This window comes from Falco naumanni, chromosome 3 (assembly GCF_017639655.2).
Source record: "Falco naumanni isolate bFalNau1 chromosome 3, bFalNau1.pat, whole genome shotgun sequence".
NCBI classification, from domain to species: Eukaryota; Metazoa; Chordata; class Aves; order Falconiformes; family Falconidae; genus Falco; species Falco naumanni.
In genome coordinates, this window is record NC_054056.1 from 35,629,189 (window position 1) to 35,656,410 (window position 27,222).

A 27,222-nucleotide genomic window follows, 5' to 3' on the forward strand; every position below is an offset into this window, starting at 1 on the left:
GAGACCTTTATGATGATGAAACGCACTTGAGAGCCATGGAATTAACAAGAGGCAAAACGTCCGGCAGGAGACTGGACACACAGTTCTTCCCCCATCCTTGAGTTCCCAAAGAAGAAGAAAGTAGTTTTTTGCCTCCTTCCCTGTTGCCCAGTCTGACAGCTTGGAAACACACAAATAATTCTTTGCAATTTTCATAATCACAGCAAGATCCTCAATATGCTTCAAAACTACAAACGAAAGATCAATGTGTAACATGAGTTATCAATTGCATTAGGGAAAGAAGTGCTGCTTCACTTTTTTGCCCAGAAATGGCAAGAGAGGTAGTGTCAGGGCTGAGGCAAGAGCTTGGGATGATACCCAACTCTTCAGTTCAGTTCAGGACAAGTCCTGCACACTAGGACAAGTCAAGTTTCTAAATTTCCCATCCCCTCCTCTCCTCTCCCTATGGAGGAAAAGAGGGAGACCTTCTTATCAAAAAACAAGGAGATTTCTTCCAGACCCTAAATATTTTCAGACAAGCTGCAGACCCAAAGTGAACACTTTGGAGATAGCTAAAAGCATTGGATTAAGGAATCACCTATTCAAAATAGTTTATCTTCAGTGACACATCACTGCGCTACTTGAACTGAATTTAATCTCCACATCAGAGGGCAGCTTAACCATCTCATCCTCCCCTTTGTCCACACAAACAGCAAATCAATTTGGAGTAATTTTGCATCTTTTTCTGCATGAGCATCTCCCTAAGAAAATCAACACTTGCACTCCCACTTGCACTTAACTAGGCTGGTTATGCCAGAGGACAGCACTACACTAGCGAAAAAGAATGCACAATGAAATTATCCACCTTTACAATGCAGAACCTTCCCCCCTGCCCCGCCTCCAATTTACCCATTAAAATACCCTTGCAATGGTTAGAAAGTGGGGTTTGGTCATCTATATCTACAAGTATGCCACTATATACACTGGCAAAGTGCAGCTGCCCCTGACACAAAGCAAGGGAGCCACTTAACCCCAGAGCTAAAAGCTCACATGGAGCTCTCTGTCAAAGACTGAACAAGACCTTGAGAGTGAAATAATTAACAAAGACCAAACGGCACACATTTCTGCCTCTACAAGGCCAGAAAAGGTGAAGCAGCATCATTTTCCAGTCTCACTCAAGGTAGCTCACAAGTAGGGAAAGGTGTTAAGAGCCTACAATATTAATTAAGTTAATAGTTTGGGATTTAAGACAGGACATCAAACATGCCTGCTATATTACAATCTACTTCTGTGTGCCTGCTCCAAAATCATGGAGCAAAATTATGTCACTGCAGATGCAAGGACACAGGTTATGCTTTGCAGATTTCAATCAAGCAAAATTTACCATTCAGCTGGGTCCTTTCCGGACACAAGAAGAAGCTGACCTTGAAGAATTACTGTGAAAGCTTCAGAAGATGGTCAGTATTTGATTCTGCACAAAATGTAATCACTGGGAATATCAGGAGATCATGTCTAAATGGGCACTCTGATCTGTCCCACAATGGTCTTGTTTTCTTATTAGCGAAGCAAGTGATTTATTCTTGCTCCAGTTTCAGGGGTGGGAAAGTCACTGTGCACAAAATATTTCTCCTCTGATTTTCCAGATAGTTGCATTCAGACTGGACAATCTTTGCACAATTTCTCCAGGAAAGTTACTTTTACCCAAGTGGGGCTGCAACTTTACCTTGGTCTGTCCCTAATTACTACAAAGTAATTAAAATATGCAGGCAAGCCAGCCTGCTGTTCTTCACTTCTTCTGCCTTGAGGATGACAGTCCCATTTCCTGACAGTTTTATGGCTGTGCTGCACTATGGGGTTGCCGTACTCATTCTCTCCCTCTTTCTCCTCCACCCTCACTTCTTTCTTTTTGCACACACAGCACTAACGTGAAATCCTTTCTAAACCTACTCATGAGCACACCAGTGAGTCTCATAAACTACCACCAGATAAATCTCTGATGAAGGCACAGAGGAGGTCTTCTGCAGCCTGCTTCATTATTCATTAATAAGGTCCCACCCAGATACTGTAACCACTTCTGTAAAACTTGGCGTTTTTGTTTGCCTTGTCTCTAATCTCCCTAAATCTACACAATCCTGTTCCGCAGACATCCGCTGATTCTTTATCATCTTTATCCTCCTTGGCCTTCCAAAGCAACTTCCAGCAGAGAATTTAGAGAGCCTTTCCCCAAACAAAACTTTTTCCCAAGGCAAGCACAGGTATCATACAAGATCTGAGCCAACGGACCAGATCAGAAATTCACGTGTTTCAATATCTGCCTCCGGGACCTATGGACAAGCTACAGAAATGGAGAGGTAGCCTACACAGGAATGGTCCTTCAAAGCCTTCATTTTTTTAGGAGAATTCTTTTTATACCTTAAATCAAATGGGTCTAATCTCCTTATCCTTAAAGATTCACCATTACACTTGTGCATATTTTGGCGGGGCCCAGAAACAGTTTGTGCCTCTTTGAGCTCAGATGAACCTTAGGCCATGGTGATGTGTTTCCATAGCATATTTCACACATCGATGGGTAGCTTGAGTCTCCTGTGAACAACTCTGCATCAAACAAACAAAACAACTCCCTAACAGCTATATTCCAAAGCATATAAAATAATCTGCCCACATGGTTTAATGCTAGACTATGCGATTATAGAGCCTAGTGTTTTAAGGAGCTTCATGTGTGCAAGTCATGAGGGAAAAACAAAGTGTCTACAAACATGCTCAAGTACTTTGAGCTATTTCTCGAGCTTCCCTGCTCCATCTCAAACGTCCTTCTGGATCCCTGAAGCAGCAAGTTTTACAAGTTACTTGTGAGTAGGGCAATCACAAGTTTGATATCTATTTCAGCAGGGAACAGCAGCTGCAGAGGAGAAAGAGGAACAACGTGAATAATCCATATCCTTTCCCGCTGGGCACACCAAAAGGTGAAGCAGTACAAGAAGCTCTTCGCCTAGAGTGGGTAAGCACCATCTCCCATCGTGGGGTTGTCAAATAAATGGAAAAGGCAGTAAACGGATGTGTTTGCTGCCAGATCCACCCCTGCAAGGAGCTTTGGGGCAAGGCATAAACCAGGGTGTCCCATGAGAGCTGCTTTAATTTGCTTCATTGTGCTCTCCATCCACATGTCATCACCTTCTGAATCACAGCCACCCTCGACATACCCAAGGTGGTTTGTTAGCCATGCACGGGGCGGTTTCATAATGAAAAGTCACCAAAAACCCTGCTACTGCCCTGGCAGCTGTGCTGACCCTCACCTTGAGATGACAAAAATCGCAGTTTCACAGAAAATGAGCTAAAATACAAATCTGTGGTGTCTGCAGGTGTCAGTAGGCATTTTACCTTTTCTAACATTCAACCTGGGACTGGAAACATCCTTTCTAAAAGGAAGCAAAGCATTTAGCCTGCCAGAACATCCCAATGCAGAATTAATTTCAGGCTTCCTCTAAAGCACTGAAGTTTGAAGGCTAGTTATCATGCATATTAAAAAAATGAAAGAAAAAGAGCTGCAGAACAGCTCCTGCATTAGTGCACACCAACCTGCACTTCTTTATTTTTACATGACTGCATCTTCAAACCCAGTGTCGCTCCTCCCAGAAGACACAGCCAATATCCTGATCTATTTTTTGATCTTCTAAATCTGGGCACAGGCAGAGGAAGCTGAGCTGAAGCTGGTGGGGAAGCATTCACATGCCACAGCCCAGTAACCAGCACTGCAACAAGGAAACTCTGGTCGGGTCCCAAGCTTGCGTTAATTGCACGTTATTTCTCAGCGCTTGGCTCCTGCACAGCCAAGTTCCGTACGTGACTTTTGCTGCAAAGCCTTTTATCCATGGCTACATGTTTCTGCAAAGCTGCAGATGAGATAAAACTGATCCTGGCCACTGGGGGTCATTAAAAGGCCTGGTAGAGCCTCCTCCCAGGAATGGAGCTGTTTCTCATGCCGGAATCTGATATCTTTGCTCCTTGGAAGTATTTGTCGGGACCTCTGTGTTACAGCCCATTAGGACCAGCAGCTACTAAATCACCTTCATCTTCTGTCTCTCTGCAGAGATTTCCCCTCCTCTCCTGCTTAACTTAGGAGATCTGACACAGACACTGCTTAAAAGCAGACCAGCACCCAAAAAACATCCCAGACAAATAAATATGCCTTTAAAAAGAACAGCACAAGAAATGTAACAGTCTGCAAAGTCTCCCAACCCTTCAGCTGGTCTCCTGCCCACTCTCCTGTCAACAAGGCAGGGCAGGGAGGGAAATCTTCCAGGGAAGTGGTGATAACACTCTCCTCCCTCCCCTGTTCCATGTCGAGGACACAAGGCACACAGAAACACGCTTTGTAAACCTTTTAACAGTTTCCCACAGCATAGGAAGCATTGTCCTGGAGAAACTGGCTGCTCACAGATTGGATGGGTGTGCTCTGCGCTGGGTAAAAAATTCACTGGATGGCCGAGCCCAAAGAGTGGTGGGGAATGGAGTTACACCCAGCTGGTGGCCAGTCACGAGTGGTGCTCCCCAGGGCTTGGGGCTGGGGCCAGCCCTGGTTAATATCTTTATTGGTGACCTTGATGAGGGGATTGAGTGCACCCTCAGTCAGTTTGCAGATGACACCAAGTTGGATGGAAGTGTTGATCTGCTGGAGGGTAGGAAGGCTCTGCAGAGGGATCTGGACAGGCTGGATCAATGGACCAAGGCCAACTGCATGAGGTACAACATGGCTCAGTGCTGGTCTTGCACTTGGGTCACACCAACCCCACGCAGCGCTACAGGCTGGGGGCAGAGCAGCTGGAAAGCTGCCTGGTGGGAAAGGACTTGTGTGTGCTGGTCAACAGCCAGTTGAACATGATCCAGCAGTGTGCCCAGGCGGCCAAGAAGGCCAACAGCACCCTGGCTGGTATCAGAAACAGTGTGGCCAGCAGGACCAGGGCAGTGATCGTCCCCCTGTGCTCAGCACTGGTGAGGCTGCACCTCGAACCCTGTGTTCAGTTTGGGCCCCTCACTACAAGAAAGACACTGAGGTGCTGGAGCGTGTCCAGAGACGGGCAACGGAGCTGGGGAAGGGTCTGGGGCACAAGTCTTATGGGGAGCGGCTGAGGGACCTGGGGTTGTTTACCCTGGAGAAAAGGAGGCTCAGGGGAGACCTTGTGGCTCCCTACAACTGCCTGAGAGGGGCTGTAGTGAGGTGAGCTGTCTGTCTTTTCTCCCAAGTAATAAGCAGTAGGACAACAGGAAATGTCTTCAAGTTGCACCAGGGGAGTTTTAGATTGGACACCAGGAAAAATTTCTTCAGAGAAAGGCTTGTCAAGCATTGGACCAGGCTGGCCAGGGAAGTGGTGGAGTCACCATCCCTGGAGATATTTAAAAGATGTGTAGATGTGGCACTTAGAGGCATGGTTTAGTGGTGGGCTTGGCAGTGCTGGGTTAAGTAGTTGGACTTGATGATTGTAAAGGTCTTTTCCAGTGGAAATGATTCTTCAATTCTATGCTTGACTGACTGAAGGTAATCCAGTGAGCCACGGTCATACACTTGAAAACACAAGTCAGCAAACTAGCCGGTAAATACCATCTTTAGGGTTTCTACAGTTTCATGAGAAATAGTTATGACAACCTTGGGCAAGAGGACTCTCTCTACAGGACAACAATGCCCATGTCCTTCAGCAGCCAGACAAAGAAAAAAACCTATTTACCATGCTAAAACTGCAGCTCAGTCACAAGTCCACCACACCAGGCATCTTTTGCAAGGGCTTCAAGGGATGACAACAACATATTCCCACACATAGTTAACGCGGGACAATCCATCTAAGTTGACAAGTAATGGTCTCCATCTTAGATGAGAAGATGGAATGGACTTTCTAAAACCAACACGAGTGCAGGGAAGGGTTTGTGTTGGTGGTTGAGGACTGCACCACCCACCCTTCCTATGGAGATGCAGCTCAGAGCCGGAGCCCGCTCCAGGTGAGCTCAGATTAATGGCTGGGCTTGAGCACGAAGCCGTTCTGCAGTCTGCACCGACAGGGATGCCGACATAAATATACTCATGCCAAACTAAGGAAAGTATTTATACAGCACTGTAAAACAATGTCATTACCTTCGCTTTGGGAAAACTGGCCAAGAAAAGCAGCAGAGGCATGTGAGGAGAAAGAGGCTGAAAGAAGGAGGAAGAAACAACCGAGGGGGGAAAATAAAAATGTTGGAGCTGGGGGTGGGGGGGGGGGGGGGGTGGGGTGGGGAGACCATGCTGTGTCTAAACCAATGGATACAGAGCAGGGTGGGATTTTTATTTCTCCCCAGAGCAGGCTGGCTTTTGTTTTCAGCCAACAAGAATTCACAGTGGGCTATGGCAGCAAAATCCCTCAGCCACTGGCAGGGAATTCCTTCTGCCTGACTCACAGTCACCCTCCTGCAAAGGCCAAGGCAGAGAGATGCTACAAGGACTGCTTTATTATAAAGCTTTCTATTGCAGACATGCACTGCCACCATCTAGCATGATGCTGAAATGCTGGCCTGCTCCTCCTCCCTCTTGCCTTAGCTTTGAGGAGGTCTTGCACATGCCTGGAAGAAGTAAAACATGGCCATAACAAAACAGAGATAAACCAAAAAGCTCAGGATGCTCAACCAGAAACAAAAGAGTTGGAGAGCAGCACCAAGACAAGCAGCCCAATTAGACATCATCAAAATAAAACCCAATAAAATAAAATAAAGCAAAGCTGGATTCTTACCACATCAAACCTGAGGGTATGGAGGGGAAAAGAAGCACTGGGATAAGACACGCTAACAACTCAATTAAAAACCCTCATCTTGTTAAGGGGGGATGCCAGGCATCCTCCAAATCCAACGTGGTCCAAACTCTCTGATCTCCAGGAAGTTCAATCTCCCAAAAGGAAACTCTTGTTTGCAACAGTGACTGTTTTATTAATATTGCACATAAGCATGCATTTTTTCTCCCTGCCATGATGTCAACATGGCATGGTTTCTTCTAAGCAGGATGTGTGAAAACCCCATGAAGAAGAAAAAAGAAAAGAAATAAATCTCCATGAAAAAAACTGAAATTCGGTTAACGATCCAAAATTAAAAAAATATATTAATAGACAGCACTTTGTTTTAGCAGTCAGACTGTAATAGGAGAGGAATGGAATGACAGTATGACTGAAACCTCCAAATTACATTTCAAAAACATACTTACACACACACATACATATGCTGCACATCCATACCCCCTAGGTATGCACATTCTATATAGTTTTAATGGTTTTATTGTTATTAGATCCTGGCTTGGTATTATCTATGTATTGTTCAAAGGCACAGCCATCTGGCTACTGTCTGGCTGGCAAAGCACTTCAGGAAAAGCAGCAGACAACTCCTCTTTCCAACCTGCTTAACTCTTGCAGTACCTGAAATAAATCTAAAACACTGTCTACTATATGATTGCAATAAAGGGTTTTTTGCAGCATTTTGTCATAAACCCAAGTTCTTTGCAAACTGTACTTTACAGCAAATCCTCTTTATAAATCTCTGCTTCATACCACCTTATAGAAGTGAAAATAACAATAAAAAAGAGGTGGGGGGGGGATGAGTGGGAGAAAATGATACAGAAGGTTCATTTTCCTCAGCCCATCACTTCAGTTGCCTCCATACATGTGGACAAATATGGTAGGTCTGAAGTTTTGAGGCACCCAGGACTGATTTTTTTCCTTCAAAACCTCTGTTTTGGGGGAAGGGGATTCCCACTAGTCTTATTTCCACAAAACTTCATACTCAGCAGATCCATTTCACATGCAAGTGCATGGCATGTGCTCTTCCCAGCCCCAAAAGAGGGATTTATGACTTCTAAGAATATTCTTTACATATCTTTGCCCCTCTATGTTGCTCTGCTTCCATTTCTGTTTTTCTGTTAGGAAAGGAGAAGGAATATAGTATTTTATGCAGCATGCCTGTGGACAGCTCTTCAGTCATCTTCTACACGCCTCTTAAGGACCTGAGCAAAATATTTTGGAGGGGGAAAAAATAAAAACTCCCTACCTAACCAAAGTCCCTGCATGTGTCTGCACAACAGGAATGTATATCCCTATCCATGGGAAGATCTTTGTCTCTGTGAAAACCCACTCCCAGATCTCTCCGGGTGAAGCTTTCAAAGTAAGGAATGGCCAAACACACTGAAATATTTCTGTGAAATATCCTGTTTCAGCACATTTCTGGGCACCAAGGGATTTAGGGGCTCTCAGGTTTGACTGGCTATATAAACAAGCCTTTCATTGAAAGATAGTATTTCAAGAGATCCTTAAAAGCCTTCCAGAGCAGAAAGCAGCCTTGGACTATCCACTCCCACATCCCTACCCGCATCATCAAGCACCTGGAGACCTGTGAGATCTGACCTTAAAAGTATTTCTGAAAATGCGATATAGGCTGAAACAAAGCCCACTCTGAATATTTTAATCCTGGTACTGTACTTCCCAAGAATTATCACCTGCCTACCACTTCAGTGTGCTGCAGGCTTAATTCCCATTAAAAATACTGTGTTTAGAAGGAATTAAAACATCTTTCATGTAGTTAGGATACATTCACATGGAAAGAAAATAAAGTATCATCATCCTGTTCTGGCCCTCAGCAGCCAGAGAAAGGTAAAGAAACACAGACATCCCAACAACATGTTTCGACATGGTTCATCTAAAGATGCTGCATGAAACCAGCCTGGGGTCTGGATAAGAGTACACCCCAAAGCCAACCTCCTGCTCTCCCAGCACATTTCAAAGACAAGGACCTTCTCTGTGAGTCCCACCTGCTTATAAAGCAGTTGTGGGCATAATTTCCATGACGTTCAATGAAATTACTGCTATGTGGGGCTGGATAAAAGCAGGCACAGGAATTTTGTCAATCCCTAGGTCTGTTTTAAGCTCAAAGCGGGTGGTGACTGTCACCTGGGAACATGTGCTGCCAAGCAGAGATGTGACACAGTTGTGCTGGTCACTGCCCCGCCGGCCATCTGGCAAGATGGCAGCATGCCTGGCTGCTGGACATGTAGGTCTGTGGCAGGGGCAAAACGATGAAATTTTTCAGATAGACTAAGACCAATTAAAACTAAAAATAGCACATTAGCCCAAGGAAGCTGCTCTGTGATTTGGAAGAACTGGGACATTCCCCAGTGTCACCAGGGGCGAGCTATTCTTTCCATCCCCTGTGTCTCTGTGGACTAGGACGGATGACAACAGCAAATAGTCTTGACACAACAGAAGTGTTAGTCTTTGACCCTGACCTTCTCTTAAAAAAATGAGTTTTTGGAGCAAGAAAGCATGTGCATTGCAGAAAGGCATGGAAACCACAGAATAAAATGCATGCACTGCTTGGGATGTCACAGCTAAAGGTTGTGAGAGATGTGTCCCGCTCTTCACAGCTTGAAGAGTCATTACTAACAGCACGATCCATGTTTCATCAAGACTGTCTACAAGTCTTCAGGACTGGTTTCTCCAGCCCTGACATCCATGTACGGAGAAGTAGTACCCTGAAGGGCAAAACCTGCCTTACTTCCCTCTCCAGCTGCTTCATTTCCAGCTCAGCCAAGGGAAGTTGCAGACAAGTCGAAGTGCCCATGATGACAACACGTACCGAATTCCCACAGCTACAGGACAGAAGAAATGAGGCTTTCTTCAAGTGCTTCTCCAGACTAAGAAACCATCCATGCAGAAGACAAAGGTAGATCCATAAAAGATAGCTGCTAACCAGTTCTGCTAAAAGAAGAGAAAGAAAACCTACATAACTGTCCACTGCCAAGTTTTGCTTTATTCAACTGCCTCCTTTAAAATTTAAAAGCAAATTTATACCTTGTTGGGTTTCTACTGTACAGATGTTCAAAAATCCCAGTAGCAAAGCTGAAGGTTGAGCCCAGGACAGAAACAACTCAGCTCAAAGGATGGACAGCGCTAGACGAGAGCAAGTCCTGCGAATTGCAAGCCAAGAAATGCAGTGGCTATCACCTTTTCAAGGGAATAACCAAGATGTAAGAGCAAAGGGAGTCTGACTAAGGAAAACACTGCAGGTCAGAAATGGGGAGGAGAAAGCCTTTTCCAGGAAAACCGTGCCAGCTTCAAACCTTAGGATATAATCTCCAAGGGAAACACAGCAGGCAACGGGTATGGTTTGTGAGCAGGAATCCTTCCACAATCCAAATCCTTCATCCATCAAATAAGGATAAGACTCATTTTCTGCAGGGGATGAAACACGACAGGGACAGGACAGGGCAAAGCCATTCTCCAGCTGCTGCAGGGGCAAGAGACTGTGAACTTTCCACTTGTTTTTCCCACTGCCATGCCATGGTTCAGCAGCGTGAGGCGTGAGCAGGAGGGGAGATGTCAAGTGTGGCCAACTTTGCAGTCTACTCCTGGCTAAGCTCATTGCATTTGGTCCTTGATGTATAAATCAGCAGGGCCTTGATTTATTCCTCCTTCTTTACCCTGTCTTTTCCAGCTTGGGATCAGGAAGCGATGGAAAATTGGTTTTAGAAACACCTACACAATCACTTGCACGCCTCAAAATCTATGCAAACCACTTCTTCCACGCATAAACCCCCAACCACATGTAGGACTGTCACTACCTTCAGCCACTTCACCAGACAATAAAGGTGCTTATGAATCCCAGCCATTAATATCCAAATCTCAGAGAGAAATTCTGGGAAGATCTGGAACACGTACATCCTAACATCCAATTTCAAATCTTTCCTTGCTCTTAAATGCTTTCCATCCACACTAATTCGCCCTAATCCCCAATCTACCTGCTTACATCTTGCAAGTCCTTCCCCACTGTTGATCTTTAATCCCTGCCCACTTCTAGCTGCCAGTGTCTGGCTCCAAGCAAACATCATCTTGGAAGAAGACAGTTAGCAGTGATATTTCTGGATTGACAGTACAGATGAAAGTTTTATTCCTTTTTTTCTACTCAACTTGAATTCCATTTGTATCATACATATTTGGGTCAGCTGTGTCTACTCCTCCAAAATGTACAGAAGTGAGTTTGTATATGTTTTGCAAATAAATACATCACTGTAGTTAGGTGGCAGAACAGAAATCCACAACTACGGTATTTCAGTGTCTACATAAATCTCCATAAGCAAATACAAAACTCCACTTGATTCTTCAAAGAGAGAAAGGAAAAAGCACACATACACAAAGGATGCTAAATTCTGTTCCTCTAATTGATTAAGACATATTCTGCCTCCTTCAGAATTTTTAATTCATTAGGTAATACTCGACAGCAGGAGGGGAAGGAAACAAGAAAACAGGGAAGTTAGTTAATAGATGTGCTCAAGACCTCACTACAAACTATTAGCAGAGGTGACAAAGACTTGGAACTTTACAACTTGCAAGTCCAGAACCTTAAAATTCAAAAGAATTCTCTACTCATGTATAAAAAAAAAAAAAAAAAAAATTGTTCCTCTTTCAGTATTGAAAACCAGTGGTCTGCAGCTCCCAGACTCAGTATTTTTGATGTGCTTTCAGGAAAGAAAAAGCGATAGATGTGTCAAGCATATTAATCCCAGCTGGAATTACTCCCAGAACAAGAAATTTTGCAATAGATTGGCTATTAGGTACCACCTAGGTTTAAAACAAATTTGTGTTTATCTATGTGCTGGTTTTGGCTGCAATAGGGTAAATTTTCTCCACAGTAGCTCGTATGTGGCTGTGGTTTGGATTTGTGCTGGAAACAGTGCTGACAACACAGGGATGTCTGGTTCCTGCTGAGCAGCGCTCACACAGAGCCAAGGGCTTTGCTGCTCCTCACCCCACCCACCAGCCAGCAGGCTGGGGGGGCACAAGGAGCTGGGAGGGGACACAGCCGGGACAGCTGACCCCAGCTGACCCCAGGGGTATTCCGGACCACATGGCATCATGCAGCACATGGGGGAAGAAGGGGGAAGAAGGAGGAAAGGGGCGGGGGGGGGGGGGGGGGGGGGGGCGGGTATGTTTGGAGTGATGGCGTTTGTCTTCCCAAGTCACCTTTACGGTGATGGAGCCGGGCTGCCCGGGGGTGGCTGAGCACCTGCCTCCCCATGGTGCTCATGGTGAATGAATTCCTTGCTCTGCTTTGCTTGCACATGTGGCTTTTACTTTACCTGTGAAACTGTCTTTATGTGAACCCAGGAGTTTTTTCACTTTTACCTTCCTGATTCTCTCCCCCATCCCACTGGGAGGGAGCGAGTGAGCAGCTGTGAGGAGCTTAGTTGCCAGCTGGGGTTAAACCAAAACAATCCATTTAAAAATGCATACCTTAGCTCTCTCTTATAGACAAAGAAGTATGTAACCTTTTTTTTTTTTTCTTTAAGAGGAGCAGGTGATTCAGCCAGATATTCCCAAGAGATGCTGTGGGGTTTTCCAGGGTCATGCAAGCAAAGGAGGAGAAACCTCCCACCTCCTGAAGGCTCAGAGATCTAGAGGTGGGATCAGGAGTGCCGGAGCAGGGCCTGGATGCGTATGTGCTCTCCAAAAGGTTAATGACTTGCTAGGCTTCAAGCTGCATTCATGCACAGAGGTTTTGCTAATTTTTATATACATATATATCTATTTTTTGCCTATAACATTGGATGTGCATACGCTCCAACCTCTCAATTACACAGAGCTGCATCTCACCCAGTGTGCCCTGCAGCACCCACTTTTCCTATCACAACAGCACAGGCAGCACAAGTTAAGTTTTCCCTTCATAAACTTCACCCTGGGTTTCAGATTCTTTGGATTTGCTCAGTCTTACAGCCAAAACTCCAAGAAGAAGTTCTGCAACAACAACAACAAAGAAAGAATCCTCAAAGCAATACAGTTAATATAAATTTTGCTTTGCAGCCAAAAGTTGCAGCACAGCATCACCCCTGCTAAAAACCAGAGTTGTGCTAATGCCCAACTCATAACAGGGGAATTCTTGGGCCAGCGTAAAGTCACACTAAATACTGTTCTAGCTCTCCTTCAACAATCAATAATGTCTGTTCCCAAATTTACTGGGGCTACTACAGCAACAGCAGAGGAGACAGAGCATGCACTTGATCACTCACTGCACATTAACATCCTTGCAATCCCACCTAGGACAGAGCAAGTCAAATTTAATTTCAAACTGACTTGGTTTCCCGATATGCACGTAAAAAAACCCCCAAAAAACCCCGGAACCTAAATAGCAACAAAAAAAAGAAAGAAAGAGGCCTTTTAGCAAGCTGCAAGGGCAATAAAAACTGCCAACACCTGATAAAGGGAGTACAACGTGGAGTGGATAAACCTGTGCTAGCAATGACAGCCTCCTCCTGGAGATGTTTTCCAGTGAAATTTGTGGGTGTGGGGGTGTGTGTGTGTTCCTTAACATTGTACAAAGGAGTTGCATAACCTCAGAAAAAACCCTGGCTGGAGCATTTAGCCTGTCTGGAGCCTGATTCTGCTTTGTCCCTGGGGAGCCAACTGGATGAACCCAACTGGGACGCAGACACTGCCCTGGCAGCCCTGGACATGGCACACTGAGAGCAAACCTGGGAATAAGCTCTGCGCTGCCCTGCCACTGATTTCAGACTGTAAGCTCCCTGCTAGCACATCTGTACGGCACAGCAAAGCATAGGTGAGCATTGGGACATGCATGGTGAGCCAGCTCTGATGGAAAAGCAAACAGCTGCCGAAGAGGAGCTCCAATCTCAGCCTACTTCCCATGGATCCCCATGCAGCAAGCACGGACAGATGTTCGTAGCAGGTTACAGAGTAACCCTACCGCTCAGTGTCAACTATGTCTTGCTTCAGGTAGATTTATTTGTAGGCAGAGTTTATTAAAAAAGGCTCTTGATCCAAGCATCTGATACTGCCAAGATGCAAAGAACCGGATACAAAGCACAGGGTACAAGACCAGGGATATAGAAAACTTCCAGGAAGCCTTGCAGCACTCGCAGAATTTCATAATACAGCCAAGCACTCACTCAAGGCTTGTTGGACAAGGGCTCCAAAGAAAAGACCCCTCTGCCCTCCTAACTAGAAAAGTGCTCTTGAACAACTGAGAAAGCTGGCAAAGAAGAATTGGATGGAACCGACAGTATTAAAGAAATCCTGGGAGCGCTGATGTCTTGTCTAGGTCTGAATAACAAGAACTAACACAAACTTTGTGTGAGGCAATAGCTGAGTTTTATTTTTTTCAATAAAACTTAACTTTTCCTTGCTCTGCACCTGAGACAAGGAATAGCTTTTCCTTCCTGGCTCTGCCAGAGTTCAGCCAACTGCAGGAGCAGCCAGAAGCACAAAGCATTGAGCTGTATTAATTTCAGGAGCTGAAATTTAAGAACAGGACACTCTCCCCTCCTTTAGGGAAATGCATCTACCTGTAAAGACATGCCAGGAGGACAGCCTCAGGTCTGGGGTTCACCGCTAGGCACTCACAGGGAAACTAAAGGAACCAGCACCACATTCCTGCTGCTCTGCATTCCCTATCAAGATACCTCTACCCATACAAGCAGCAGACAGGCGGGAGATGATCTTCTTAAACTACTTCCAATTTGACTGTAATTGAGTGGTAAATGCAGCAAACTATTTTGAGACAATGAGCTCTTTAAATGCATTTCCAGCTGAACAATGCCTAAGGACAGGCCAGCTCTTTGCTTTCTGCTTCTCTGTTAAACATTGGGACCACCAGCATGATTTTTCCACGTTTACAGTAAAATGGCTTTGAATGACCAAGACTAACAAATAACTTGGTAGAGAATATATCTTTACCCAAGAGGCTTTTCGTTTGTTTGTTTAGTTTTAGTTGTTTTGTTGTTGTTTTTTGTTGTGTTTAAAAAAAATAAATAAATGCTATGAGGTTGTCAACTCACGCTCACGCATTTCATTACAACATTTCTTCGAATGGTGTCTTCTGGTTTTGCTAGTTGTATAAATAAATGCCTAACGACTCAACTTCCCTGAAATACTGAGACTACAGCGAAACGTTTATTATCATGTTAGAAGTGCCAGAAGGGATGGGGCAGAGGTTTTCAAAACAAACATTTTCAAAGTTAATTCATGTATTAAAGTTAATTCTCCTGGCAATTCCTTTTACTATAAAACATGTTGTTCATTATTTTTTCATGTTTTCTTATGTTTAGACTTATTAATTCATTAAATCACTGCTAAAATCTCTAAGAACTGGATGTAAACCAGAGAATATCCTCTAAAGTTAGTGAAACTGGACTAAGAAAATAAATTTATAATGTTTGGAAGTCTTACACAACAGCAAAGAAACAATATGAAACAATTCCTCAGTAAATGCCACAAAAAAAGTTTTGTGAGGTTGTCTAGTGGGCGAGATCATCTTATTACGATTATTTTTTTTTATTGTTCGCATCTGGGCTTTGACATGCACTTCATTTCAGGGAAATCAGTGACTTACTTAAGACAACCCGAGTCCTCTACTTCTGTATCCCCATAAATTGAAGAAAATAGGACAGGACCCAAGACTTAGAAGTAAAAGTCAATCACTAAGACTCTCAGAAGCTTTTACACGCCATTTGAAAAGCCATTTTATCGTTTAGTGCTGTATCCAATAGAAGCTAGACCACCCTCTTTAGAGTCCAGGTGGTAACCTTGGAACAGTATTTGTGAACCCATCAACTCCTGGGGAGATAAAAAGGCGCATTTCAAGTCCTTCCTTCCATTCTGCACTTGATGGGACTCTGTTCCAAGAGCACGCTTCAGCTGTATTACTGAACGTGACCAAGACACGGTCTAATACTTCAGTTTTAAAGGTTACAACTTTTGAATGAAACCCCCCTAATATTGCATAATAGCTTTGAATCTCCCTAAAAGATTCAAAGATTTTGTTCTTCCTTTCTTTCACTGCTTCTGACTCTTTCTAACATTTAAGTGCATGGTTGGGTCCCTCATTGCTCCAGTAGGGAACAGCTGCCACAACCAGACCTAGACTAGACCACCTTCCAAACCCTTTGGACAAAGGCATACGCTGCAATGACCAAGGGTTTCAGTGCCCCTTTAACAAAGCATTGCAAGTACTGGAAGTAATTTAAGAAGTTAATGCAAAAAAAAAAAAGTATTCAGGTCCTAATATAGTCAAAGGATTAACCACCTGCTTAATGTTAATTCACCTCACGGGGACTCTTTGTGTACTTAAGAGTTTCTTGTGTGTTTCAGCACTTCGTAGTATCAAGATGCAAAGCTGGCCGTAGATCCCTTCCCACAGTTTGCCATCAGACCACGTGGTGGTCAGGCCACAGCACCGGTTCACACGTGAGCGTTTGAGTGAGTTTTGTCTACAAAACATCTACCGTGGCTTTAGCCACTGGACCTGGGTTTCCAGCAGAGCTCCTGCCATCCCCACCCCTCCAAAGGGGTCACGACCACTGTGAACGTCTCCTCCCATGCAGCACATAAGCTCTGTGGCTTTGCCAACCTGAAGGCAACAATGAAGCCCATGATGGGTTTTTTGAGGACAAATCACTTTCCAAAGCTGCTAGGAAAAGAGAAAAAAGGATTGGAGAGGACAGAAGGATGGGTCCAACCGCTAAGACAGGACAGAGACAGCACTGCCAGCACTCACATGTGTCTTTCCACTCCAGAGGCAGGTGGGTGGGAGAGAGGGAAGGGCAAAGAAAATGACAGACCCAATTCCTGGAAAAACGTTAGAACAAATAATTTAACAATTGCTAAGTATCAAAATGATAATTAGGTGACACATACCCAGTGAATACTGCCAAGAACAACTTACATGGACCAATCTAATTTCATTCTGTGACAAGATAACCAACCTAGCAGACAAGGAGAAAGACACATGTGCAATATATCTTGAGTACAACTCTGGCCAGTGTCCCATACAGTATCTTCATGAGCAACCGAAGGAAAAATGTTCTAGACGAAGTCACACTAAAATTAAGCACTGATCCAATGGTCCCTTGAGCACACCTAGAAACACTGCACCTCTGGAATATGAAATTATCCTCACCTGTTCAAATCTGGCATTTAATGTCCAGGGCACAGTAAAGTTAATAAAACCAATGTTAAAAATTTCCTGGCTTGCAGTATTTTAATTCAAGATATTTGAATTCCTTGACCTGTATGCTTCCCTGTGTGCAGCACGTTTTGTTCCCTTTCTCCACAAGATGGTTTGGGGAAGATAGGTTGAACATGGTAGAGGGTGCATGTTGCACACATCAAAATGGTGAGAATTCAGGGTTTAATTCCTACTACTGCACAGCGTCTGGTCTCTGTTTATTTTAGACAAGTCACACTACTGGAAAAAAAACAAAACCCCCTTCTGAAGTAATTTCAATCTTTTTAATTTCTCAGGTTAAAAAATGAAAAGAAAAATAACAGCTTTCTACTGCCTAATTTACAACTTCTCCATGCAACACCAATGCACAGCTGAAGCTCAGCGAAGCTCCTACAAACAAACAGGGTAACACTTGGGTTTACATGGATTTTTTTGAGCAGAATGAGGACATGAAACATAGACACCGCTGGAGGAGGGCATGTCATACAACTGCAAAGCTTACTCTTCCACTTGCCACTCCTTGCTGTTCTTCAGTGTCTGTGGGATGACACAGTCAACCTCCTGAACTGCTATACTGCAAGTAATCCTGGTGGTCTCACTTATGACACATCTTTGGGGTGGTCCCTGGTTAAGGCTACAGAACATACGAGTTTTGCTGGGTGCAATCTCTCTTTCCTCCCAACAATTTCCAATAGGGGGGGGGGAAAAAAAAAGTATACTTTGGAGGTGTGGGAGCATTGTCCCCTAAGAAATTCTGAATATCCAGCAACACCATAAAAGCAGAGCCTGAACCAGAGTTCTCTGACACCCAGGAGTCCCAGGCAAACCAAATTCAAAAAAAACCCTGCCTCCAGGATTCTTCCCAAAGCTGCTGAAAATGGAGCCTGCAGATCTCTCTAATTAGGCTGGTCAGCAAGGGCAGCCGCCACCTAGCCCCGTGATGGGCTGTAAGTCCATCCATCATCACGTTGGCCCAGGGCCAAGGGAAAGCACCTTCCAGTAATTAATCTTTCCCAGCCTTGGCAACACATTCAGATTGAGCACAGAAGAAATGCAGCTAAGATGGACAGGTGGGTATTAGGACAGGGGACACCCTCTTGCCTCTATAAAAAAAAAAAAAACCCAACCAAAAAACCAACAACAAAACACAAACAACAACAACAAAACCTCCTCAAAAAACCAAAACCTAAGCCCTATTTTCTTTGCCATTTTTCATGCAAATAAAGATTTCAAAAATGAAGTCTCCAGGGGGGTTGGTGTTGTTTTTTTTTTTTCCCATTTCACTGTCTAATCACTTGCTGTGACAAGCCTCCAGCTTCTTGGGCGAGCTGGGGCTGGGAACCTGTTTGGTTTTTGTACCTGACTTCCATGCTGATTTATTACTGGAAGGTTATTAAGCAGTGCCATCCCCATCACTTTTACTGTTGCAGGATCTCAGGGTTTTCTATTGGGTGCCTGAATTACCACTGGACCACACACTACCGTTGGACAGTAACTACTTGCTGTATAGGATGCTGGTACCTGTCTTTTTTTATTTATTAGCTATAAAAAGAAGAGGAGGTTTGGAGCACATGCAGCACATGCCCAGCAAGGTCTGCTCCTCCTGCGAGCAGACATACGTATGCCAGCAGGAAGGCCACGCTCTTTTGTTCCAGCTGTACCATGATCTAATACAGCAGGCGGATTTTCTCCACAAGCCAGTCATCCATCTTTCAGAAGCAGGAGGGAGACAATTAGTGTTGCATTCCCCTCTCCCGACACTTAATCACTGACAGGATTTGGGGATACTACAACAAGAGACATGCGGCATGTTTTACTCACACTCCCATGGTAAAGGAGCATGGGGAGCTACACAGGTTCAGATGAACATCTCTGAGATGCACAGAAAGGAGAAGAGCTTCTCCAGGCTGCCCTTGGCCAACGCAATCAATTGTTCCTTCGCTTGCAAGCCTTTCCACAGCAATGCCCAGCCAAGGAACCAACTTGGTATTTAGCAAGTCCACAACCGATTTTGGTTTGCTGGGAAAATCAGCCCTGGAGGACCTCAGAGACGTGTCCATCACCATGCCACCCAAGATGATGTCGGCACTCAACTCAAAGATGTAAGCCAACATGTTAACAGACTTTGGCTGGGCAGCCAACAGACTGTAGCTGTCTTGAGAAAGCTAATGTTTCTACATCAGCTGCTTTTTGCAATCCACTGAGGGTGGCTTCAGCGTCACATCAGTAACTGCTAAATGATGGGCAAGCTGGGCACAATGAGGTACCTCCTCAAATATTTAGAGATTGAAAGTGTCTTGAATTATTCTGTGCATTTGCATTAAAAATAGTGGTCCTTTCATACAGCAAAATGAGTATTCAGGCTTTTTTAACATCACCTACAATGCACTGAGATTCATCATTTGCCTAGTCCACATTTCAATTCTCTTTTCATACGGTTCTTTCATTGTGCCCAAGTATCCCATTCTTTCTTGCTTTTATGCCTTTAATTTTGCCTTGTAGAATAGCCTAAAAATCACTATTTACAACTGAACAGACAACTCGTGCTTAATTCAATACCTTCTCCATCTTCAAAGAAAAAAAATAATCACAATTCAACCCAAACTCATAAAAAACCAGAAAAGCAAAAGAAACCTCTATGTCTTTTTTTCTATTTCCATCCAGGGGGAATACCTATTTGCAAAACAATGTTTCCTGAAGAACTTTTGCAAGCCTCAAAACCTGAAAACCAAGTTAGGCTGCATTAATGAACAGCCCAGTCAAAAGGCAACTGAAGAGAGCAGTGGTGGTGTTCCCTTGTGCAAAGTGCTAACACAGCCCTTTGTCACAACGCTACAAGATCCCCTCTCCTGATGCTTCTGCAGAGGTCTGAACTCCCACTCCTGCCTACACTGCAGCCACTGCAGCCTCACCCTGCAGCACAAGCCAGACCCAAGTGCAAAATTAAATGCAAAAATAATACTCCAGCTAACAAGGCTCACTAAAAGCCACACTAGATTAACCCAGATCTGGCCCTACAGCAGTTGCCCATATGGATTGGGATCTGGCGCACATCTGGCCAGCTGGAGATATGATCTTATCTACCCATGCCCACATGGGCTGGCCTCTCAAACAGCAGCTCAGAAGTGGGCAGGATGACACCTACCTTCCACCTCCATGCACGAGCCAGCCCCACGTCAACAGGGACAAGTGTTGCGCTACCCAGTGTCCTTCTGCCAAAGGATGCCTCCTACAACTTGCCTGTCTCAAGAAGGGGACATGGTAGAGTCAACGTCTTCAACCCGCTAAAGCAGGAGGTTATAATGATAGCTACACTCCACATTATGAGAGTTACATTATGAATTTGCTTCTATGAAGCGCGGCTTTGACTTGGACATTTGAGACCATTTCAGATACACAGGTGGACACCTGAATGCTTTTCTTATGCTGCTTCAGCATTTCTAGAGGCCTTTGGGGCAAGAGGGCTACAGGTAAGGAAAACACATCTGGTCTTTACTTAAAAACGTACCACAAAAATAGAATCCACAGTCATTTGCAAGACGCTGTTTATAGCTTCAGCATGTCCTGAACAAGTTTTTGACCCTGTTGCCACATCTGAGCACACTTCCCAGATTCAAGCAGCCTCCACAGCATTTAAGTTACCCTCTGTGGGAGCACAGCCCACTGCCCTTTGCACATCTTCCCATCTACTCCCATCATCTGTGTGCCTGCAGCCCACCGTAGAGCAACCATTCAGACAAACTTCTTGCAAGAGTGCTGGGTAGATGACGGGGGTCATGACCAGGTCTAGAAAATGTGCTACTTTTCTTCTTGTATTTCCCCCCAGATACCTCCAAAATCCTCATCAGTGCTGCTGTTCCATGTTGTGGCCTCAGGTCCTAAGCATGGTAAGATATGGTGCCTCATCATACAAACTGAACCCAGTGAAAGCTTGGTTTTCAGAAATGACCTCTAGGAAGATGTGATGTTTATACATCAGCCACACTGAACATAGGCAAGTAAAACTTTAGTCCTCAGCGAGTCAAGCAGAATAAATTACAGCAAGGGATCAATACTTTACCGAGAGGTTGATAGCCTTGTCTTGAAGGGCCTCCAAATGGATTCCTGCTCCCAAATCCACTCCCATCAATGGATCCATAAGACATTTTCTAGATAGCAATGGATGCAGGATTATACTTCAAAGCTAAGAAAACAGAAAAAGACCAATAAAACACCGTTAAAAGTCAGTTAAAGCCCAGTATTCTAAGAAAAAAGGAGAAAGAAAAAAAAGGGGAAGGAAAAAATTTAGGACTATCTCCATACTTCAGGCCGCCCACCTGTGAAAAATAAAATCACTAAAATCCAGGTCTCCTGGACTACAGCTGATCTTGGGGGCAAACAAATCATTTGACCTCCCCATGCCTTATTTTCTCCAGGGATAAAGGGCAACCACTTATCTGTTTCAGCCACGGCAATACTTTAATTCCTTGCTGTTCACAAGGTGCTTTGAGATCCTGAGCTGGTAGGCAAAAACTAGGCACTCGATCAAAAAAAGGTAATGCTGTCTTCTGGAACATTACCACTACACAGCTGGCTAGGAGTCTATCCATCATACTGCAGTCTTGATGAGCTCTCAAAAGAGACAGTTTACTGCTATATTATAAGCTCCTGGGCCTCTAGTATAAATATTGGAGCCAGAGTTATTTTTCTTTGCTGTTTAAAAAAAAACCAAACACAACAACAACAAAAAAAAAACCAAAACACAATGCTGCAAGGCCCAAGGTAGCGGGAGCAGAATGAAATCAATGCAGCGCTGACAAAGGAAGACTACTTGTTCCCCCTTCCCACCTCCCCATCCACAGGCGTTGGTGCACCGTGGGGCCAGATAGCCTCCAGCATATCAGCAAGGTCCCAAGACTTTTATGTTAAAAATAGTTCAACCCTAAGGCACGGAGATGACGAGGGCAAAGAAAAGAAGAGATAAAGGTGCTGCATCAGTTGGGGTATGATACCGTACCAACCCTGTCTGCTGCCTCCTTACGCCAAGGCTACGAAAAAACGCCCCAAAAAAGTGTGTCTACCACCTAAACAGGTAGACGACCATGATGGCTACTGGGTAACCCTTCATCAAGCAGCAATGCAGTAATGCCGCAGTTTAGCAGCACAGGAGAGTCCCATGGAGAGGACACGCTGGTGTGAGATGACCAAGAGTAACACCTGCCCTCCATGTAGGGAGTTGCTCTGTCTTACAAATGTCATTTGTTAACTGAAGGACAACCAAAAAACTGGGCCAACAAACCACCCTCACCAACAAGTATGTTGCAACCTCTTTAGTGCAATGGCAGAATCACAGAATAGTTTGGGTGGGAAGGGACCTTTGAAGGCCATCTAGTGCAATCCCACTGCAATGAGCTGGGACATCTTCAACTAGATCAGGTTGCTCAGAGCCCAGTCCAACCCGACCCTCAATGTTTCCAGGGATGGGGCATCTACCACCTCTCTGAGCAACCTGGTCTATTGTTTCACCACCCTCCTCGTAAAAAAATTTCCTCCTTGTATCTAGTCTGAATCTCTTTTAGTTTAAAACCATGACCCCTTGCCCTATAGTGATAAGTCCTACTAAAAAGCCTGTCCCCCATCTTTCTTATAAGTCCCCTTTCAGCACTGAAAGGCCACAGTAAGGTCACCCTGGACCCTTCTCTTCTCCAGGCTGAGCAACGCCAACTCTCTCAGCCTTTCCTCATAGGAGAGATGTTCCAGCCCCCTGACCATTTGTGGCCTTCCTCTGGACCCACTCCAACAGCTCCATGCCTTTCTTGTACTAAGAAGATGTTGGGGTATAAGGCTGGATGACATGAGATGCAGTGCTCCATCCTGGGCTTGGACACTCAAACTGTGCACGGCCTGGACCAGTCATCCCTGTGACATGTGAAGAGCTGGGAACAGCCTCCAACTTGTAAGAGCTTCTTGACACATGGCTACATGTTGCGTGGTGACCTGATGTATGCATTGACAGATGCCCCAGCAAAGGGCTGAAGTCTCTTTTGGGGTGCACTGACACAGCGGTATACTTGCAACTATTCCTTTGGTTTGTCCTCCATGGAGAGAAAAACACCACAAATCCCCTGTTCTGGACTGTACTGGGAACAGCCTAATGGTCTCAGACAATTTTGTACTTCATTCTCATTTTTTTCTTTCAAAGTTTCAAAACCAAGCAAAAAATTACTGCTGAGATTTGCCAGACAGGGAAACTCTAGGACTAAAGAAAATCACTCACCATCCTCCCTTAATTGGGTAAGACACTTAAAAAGATGATGAAAGTGCAACTGCTTTGAGAGAGCAAGGGATGGGAAGTAAATCCATTAAAAGCGGAGAAAATCCCGAGTATAGCTTGCCTACCCAACCTCAGTGTACCACGTACACCCATAATTAGCATCTGAGGCTGCAGGTGCCCCTGGGCCATAAATCCTTCATTTTAGGAGAATGGCCTTCAGTCCAAACCTACGGCAGCCACCCTGCAGTAGCCCAAGCTTCCAGAGAGGGAATGAGTGTGTGTATTTGTGTGCGCGTTGAGGAGACAGAAAATGAAGCAAACAAGAGAGGAAGTTAAAAGATGCCATCTACGAACCAAGGGTTTCCAAGACACTCAACAACACAACAATCACTCACATCAAGCATGTAGAACAACAAGCACCACAGAAGTATAATCTACGATGTCTTGATTTAAGTTCTTCATCACAACCCCTGAACACTACAAGAAACAGATGAAGATTCACTTGGGAAGCCTGTAGTAGACTTGGGAACACATCTCCCCTCCCCCAGGTCTCAGGTAAGCCCATAGCTCCCATTACCTGGGAAAATAAGGGCGCATGGAAGATAGTTGCAAGAACGTTTCTGGGCAGGGGTAAGGTGTTATCTTCTTTTATTTACCTCCCAGTGTGGCTACAGATTAAGAGTGCTGTAAGCAGGGAAGTGGGAAAACCAAACAGCTTGAAAACAGCCTCTTATACAGAGACTGATCCTGACTCATCCTTTCTTTTTAGAGATAAGCAAGTAGAAGCATTTGCTGCCACGACTTCCCCAAGGCCACATAAAACAAACGTGGAGTGAAAGTCTACACCACGTTGTAAAATGACTTGATTACAACTGGGCAAGTGTTTCTTTGGCAAACAGTGAATGCATCTATTTTTTCCCCAACAGAGTGGTGTGAAAGAAGGAGAGAAGGAAGGCTTTTAGAGCACTCCAAATGTTTCGTGTTGATTTATCATTTTCAAAGCATGCTCCCATTTTAAAACTTTTTCTCCCTGTAAAGGAGAAAATAAGAAAGAACTGAAAATGAAATATTTTCTTTTCATTTAACCAATCTTTTTTGCAACAATCACCTCGCACCCCATCCACCTAAGCCATTGAAATATCTCTCATTAAAACAGCTCCGGAACCACGCTCCTAGCCCACAGTAATATATTTACAGGAAAATTTAAGAGCAGATATAAATGCATTTAATTTGATTGGCAATAAAAGCATTTTCCTCCCCATCCCCATGGGTCCTCCCAAGTCTTTTTGTCTATTGCTCCTCAGGGAGACTTGTCCAATTTACTGTGAAGGCAGTTTGTACAAACATACAAGCATTGCCTAACATACTAGATACAGGGGAGAAAAAGGAAAAAAAAAAAAAAAAAGATTTCACTACAGCTTTATCCTTATCACCTAAAATATAAATGAAGGAAAAACCATACCCAAGCCAGACTAAAAGGACATCCATCCTGCTACAGGCATGAATTTGTATTTTAATGACATGCAGCTACATCTTGCTTTGTATATCCTGTAGTAGTCAGTCATGCAGTGGATAGAATAGTAGAATGTAGGATCTCAAGGAAAGGGTTGGTTCATGTTTCTTGGATCGGGAAAGATACTGGCAGGCAAAAATATTTAAAAGTTCCCCTATACACATCAGTCTCCATTCAGAGGGACATTCAGATGGCCAGCATTATTAGTAGTAGGAATGAAAGATAAAATTTCAGCGTGTAAGAAATAGGTTAGAGAGCACTTGTGCTGGTTTTGGCTGCAATAGGGTAAATTTTCTCCACAGTAGCTCGTATGGGGCTGTGTTTTGGATTTGTGCTGGAAACAGCGCTGACAACACAGGGACGTCTGGTTCCTGCTGAGCAGCGCTCACACAGAGCCAAGGGCTTTGCTGCTCCTCACCCCACCCACCAGCCAGCAGGCTGGGGGGGCACAAGGAGCTGGGAGGGGACACAGCCGGGACAGCTGACCCCAGCTGACCCCAGGGGTATTCCGGACCACATGGCATCATGCTCAGCAACAAAAAACAGGGAAGGCTGGCTGGGGGGCTGCTGCTCAAGGACTGGCCAAGCATCAGTTGTTTGGTGATGAGTTGTTGTTTTCATTTGCATCAATTGTCTTCCTTAATGTTTATTTTTCTCTATTTTTCTTATTTTTCTTTTCATTACAATTTATTATTTATTACTATTATTATCATTTTGATTCTTCAACTGTTCTTATCTCAACTCGCAAGTTTACACACTTCTACCCTTCCAATTCTCTTCCTCCCATCCTGCTGGGGGGGTGGTGAGCACACAGCTGCGTGGTGCTTAGTTGCTGGCTGGGGTCAAACCATGATAGCACTTCAGACAAGGCAGATGGTTTTAAAGTTGAGTTTGACTGAGAAAGACATGAGCGTACTGGAAATAAATGGAAAAGGATGACAGACATAGACATATTGAAGCAAATCCAGCAATGGGCCATGAAGATGATTAAGGGACAGGAGCATCTGATATGTGAGGAGATGCTGAGGGAGCCGGGACTGTTCAGCCTGGATAAGAGAAGGCTCAGGGCAGGGGGGTGGTAATTAATGTGCATAAACATCTGACAGGAGGAAATAAACGTGACGGAGCCAGACTCTTCACAGTGGTGCTCAGTGACAGGACAAGAGACAATGGGGATGGACTGAAATATGGGAAATTCCACTCAAAAAAGAAAATAATCTGTTTCTTTTGTTTGGTGTGGTGTTTTGGTTTGGGTGTTGGGGTTTTCTGTTGTGGTGGTGGTGTTTGGTTGGTTTTTTTGGTTGTGTTTTTGGGGTGAGGGTGGTGAAACACCAGCACAGGTTGTGTGGAGAGGTTATACAGTCCTCATCCTTGGTGACAGTCAAGTCCTGAGTGAACACAGGCCTGAGCAACCTGCTCTAGGTGACCCTGCTCTGAAGAGAGGGGTTTGACAAGATGATCTCCAGAGGTCCTTTCCTACCTCTGGTTCTGGGACTCTGATTTTCTTCCTATGACACCTGAAGCAGCTTGAGAACCATTCACGGCCCCATTGGCAAACTGGAAGATCCTTACTGTGTGTATTTACTAAATGGGTGGAGAAAGGAAGAATAAGAAGAATTGCAACCCATCAGCTCATTTCCACCTCCTGCAAAAACACTGGAATAAATTCACTAAAAGTACCTGATGATAAAAAACAGTAACAGCCAGCATGCACCTGGCAACATGTCACATCTAACCAACGTCAACCTCTTTATGCAGCAAGTTAGCTGGCAATAGAGTTAGCAGAGAAACAGGAGATACTACAGCTTTATGCTATTAGGGGTTTCCTTGCATGGCAGAAGAAATGGATTGGAGGTGCAGGTGAATTTTTTTATTATTATTATTATTAGCAGAAAAATACTCCTAGTGGGCTGTTGTCATAACCAAAGAAGAAACTGTGTCAAGCCCACCAGTCTCTGCTCTCTCCATTTGTAATCTGAGCAGTGAGCTGTGTGATGGAACAGGGATTAGCCTCATTAAACGCACACAGGCCACCAAACAGGGAGGTTAGCTGACAACTTCAGCATTCAGAACAATGCTAACAAACCAGAAGTGATGTTTGACAAAAGACGCTACATAATTTGCGTCAACTGCAGGGACCTGAATTCAGAAGCAGCAATCAAGTCCATACACAGAGGATGGGGAACAACTTGCCAGTACTGCAGAGAAATATGGATGGATGCTATAGGCTGCAAGCTGAACAGAAATCTGCAATGAAGTTTCATGTAAAGGTGGCAGACATCATCACAGGATGTTTAAATAGGATTACAATCTTTAGACAGGTAAAATAAACCTTTTGCTCGACCCCACAGTGCAGAGTCCCCACCTGCAGGCAACAAGCTCCAGCAAAGATTTTGCCAGGGACTGATGAGAGTCTAAAGGGAACTTGGAGAATGACAACAGGTCACGAAAACATGACCTGCTG

At 44.5% G+C, this 27,222-nt stretch overlaps 1 protein-coding gene across 7 annotated transcripts in view; it reads right to left on the reverse strand.

The window, feature by feature from the left end:
• The window catches only part of TSNARE1 (t-SNARE domain containing 1), a 506,791-nt gene that overhangs the window by 370,739 nt on the left and 108,830 nt on the right, over window positions 1-27,222 (reverse strand). For all 7 annotated transcript variants that reach the window (XM_040587253.1, XM_040587255.1, XM_040587249.1 and 4 more), the window contains one exon: window positions 21,053-21,175. In XM_040587253.1, the coding sequence (XP_040443187.1) occupies window positions 21,053-21,137 (85 nt within the window). In that variant the 5' untranslated portion in view covers window positions 21,138-21,175. The remainder of the gene's footprint in view (window positions 1-21,052; window positions 21,176-27,222) is intronic.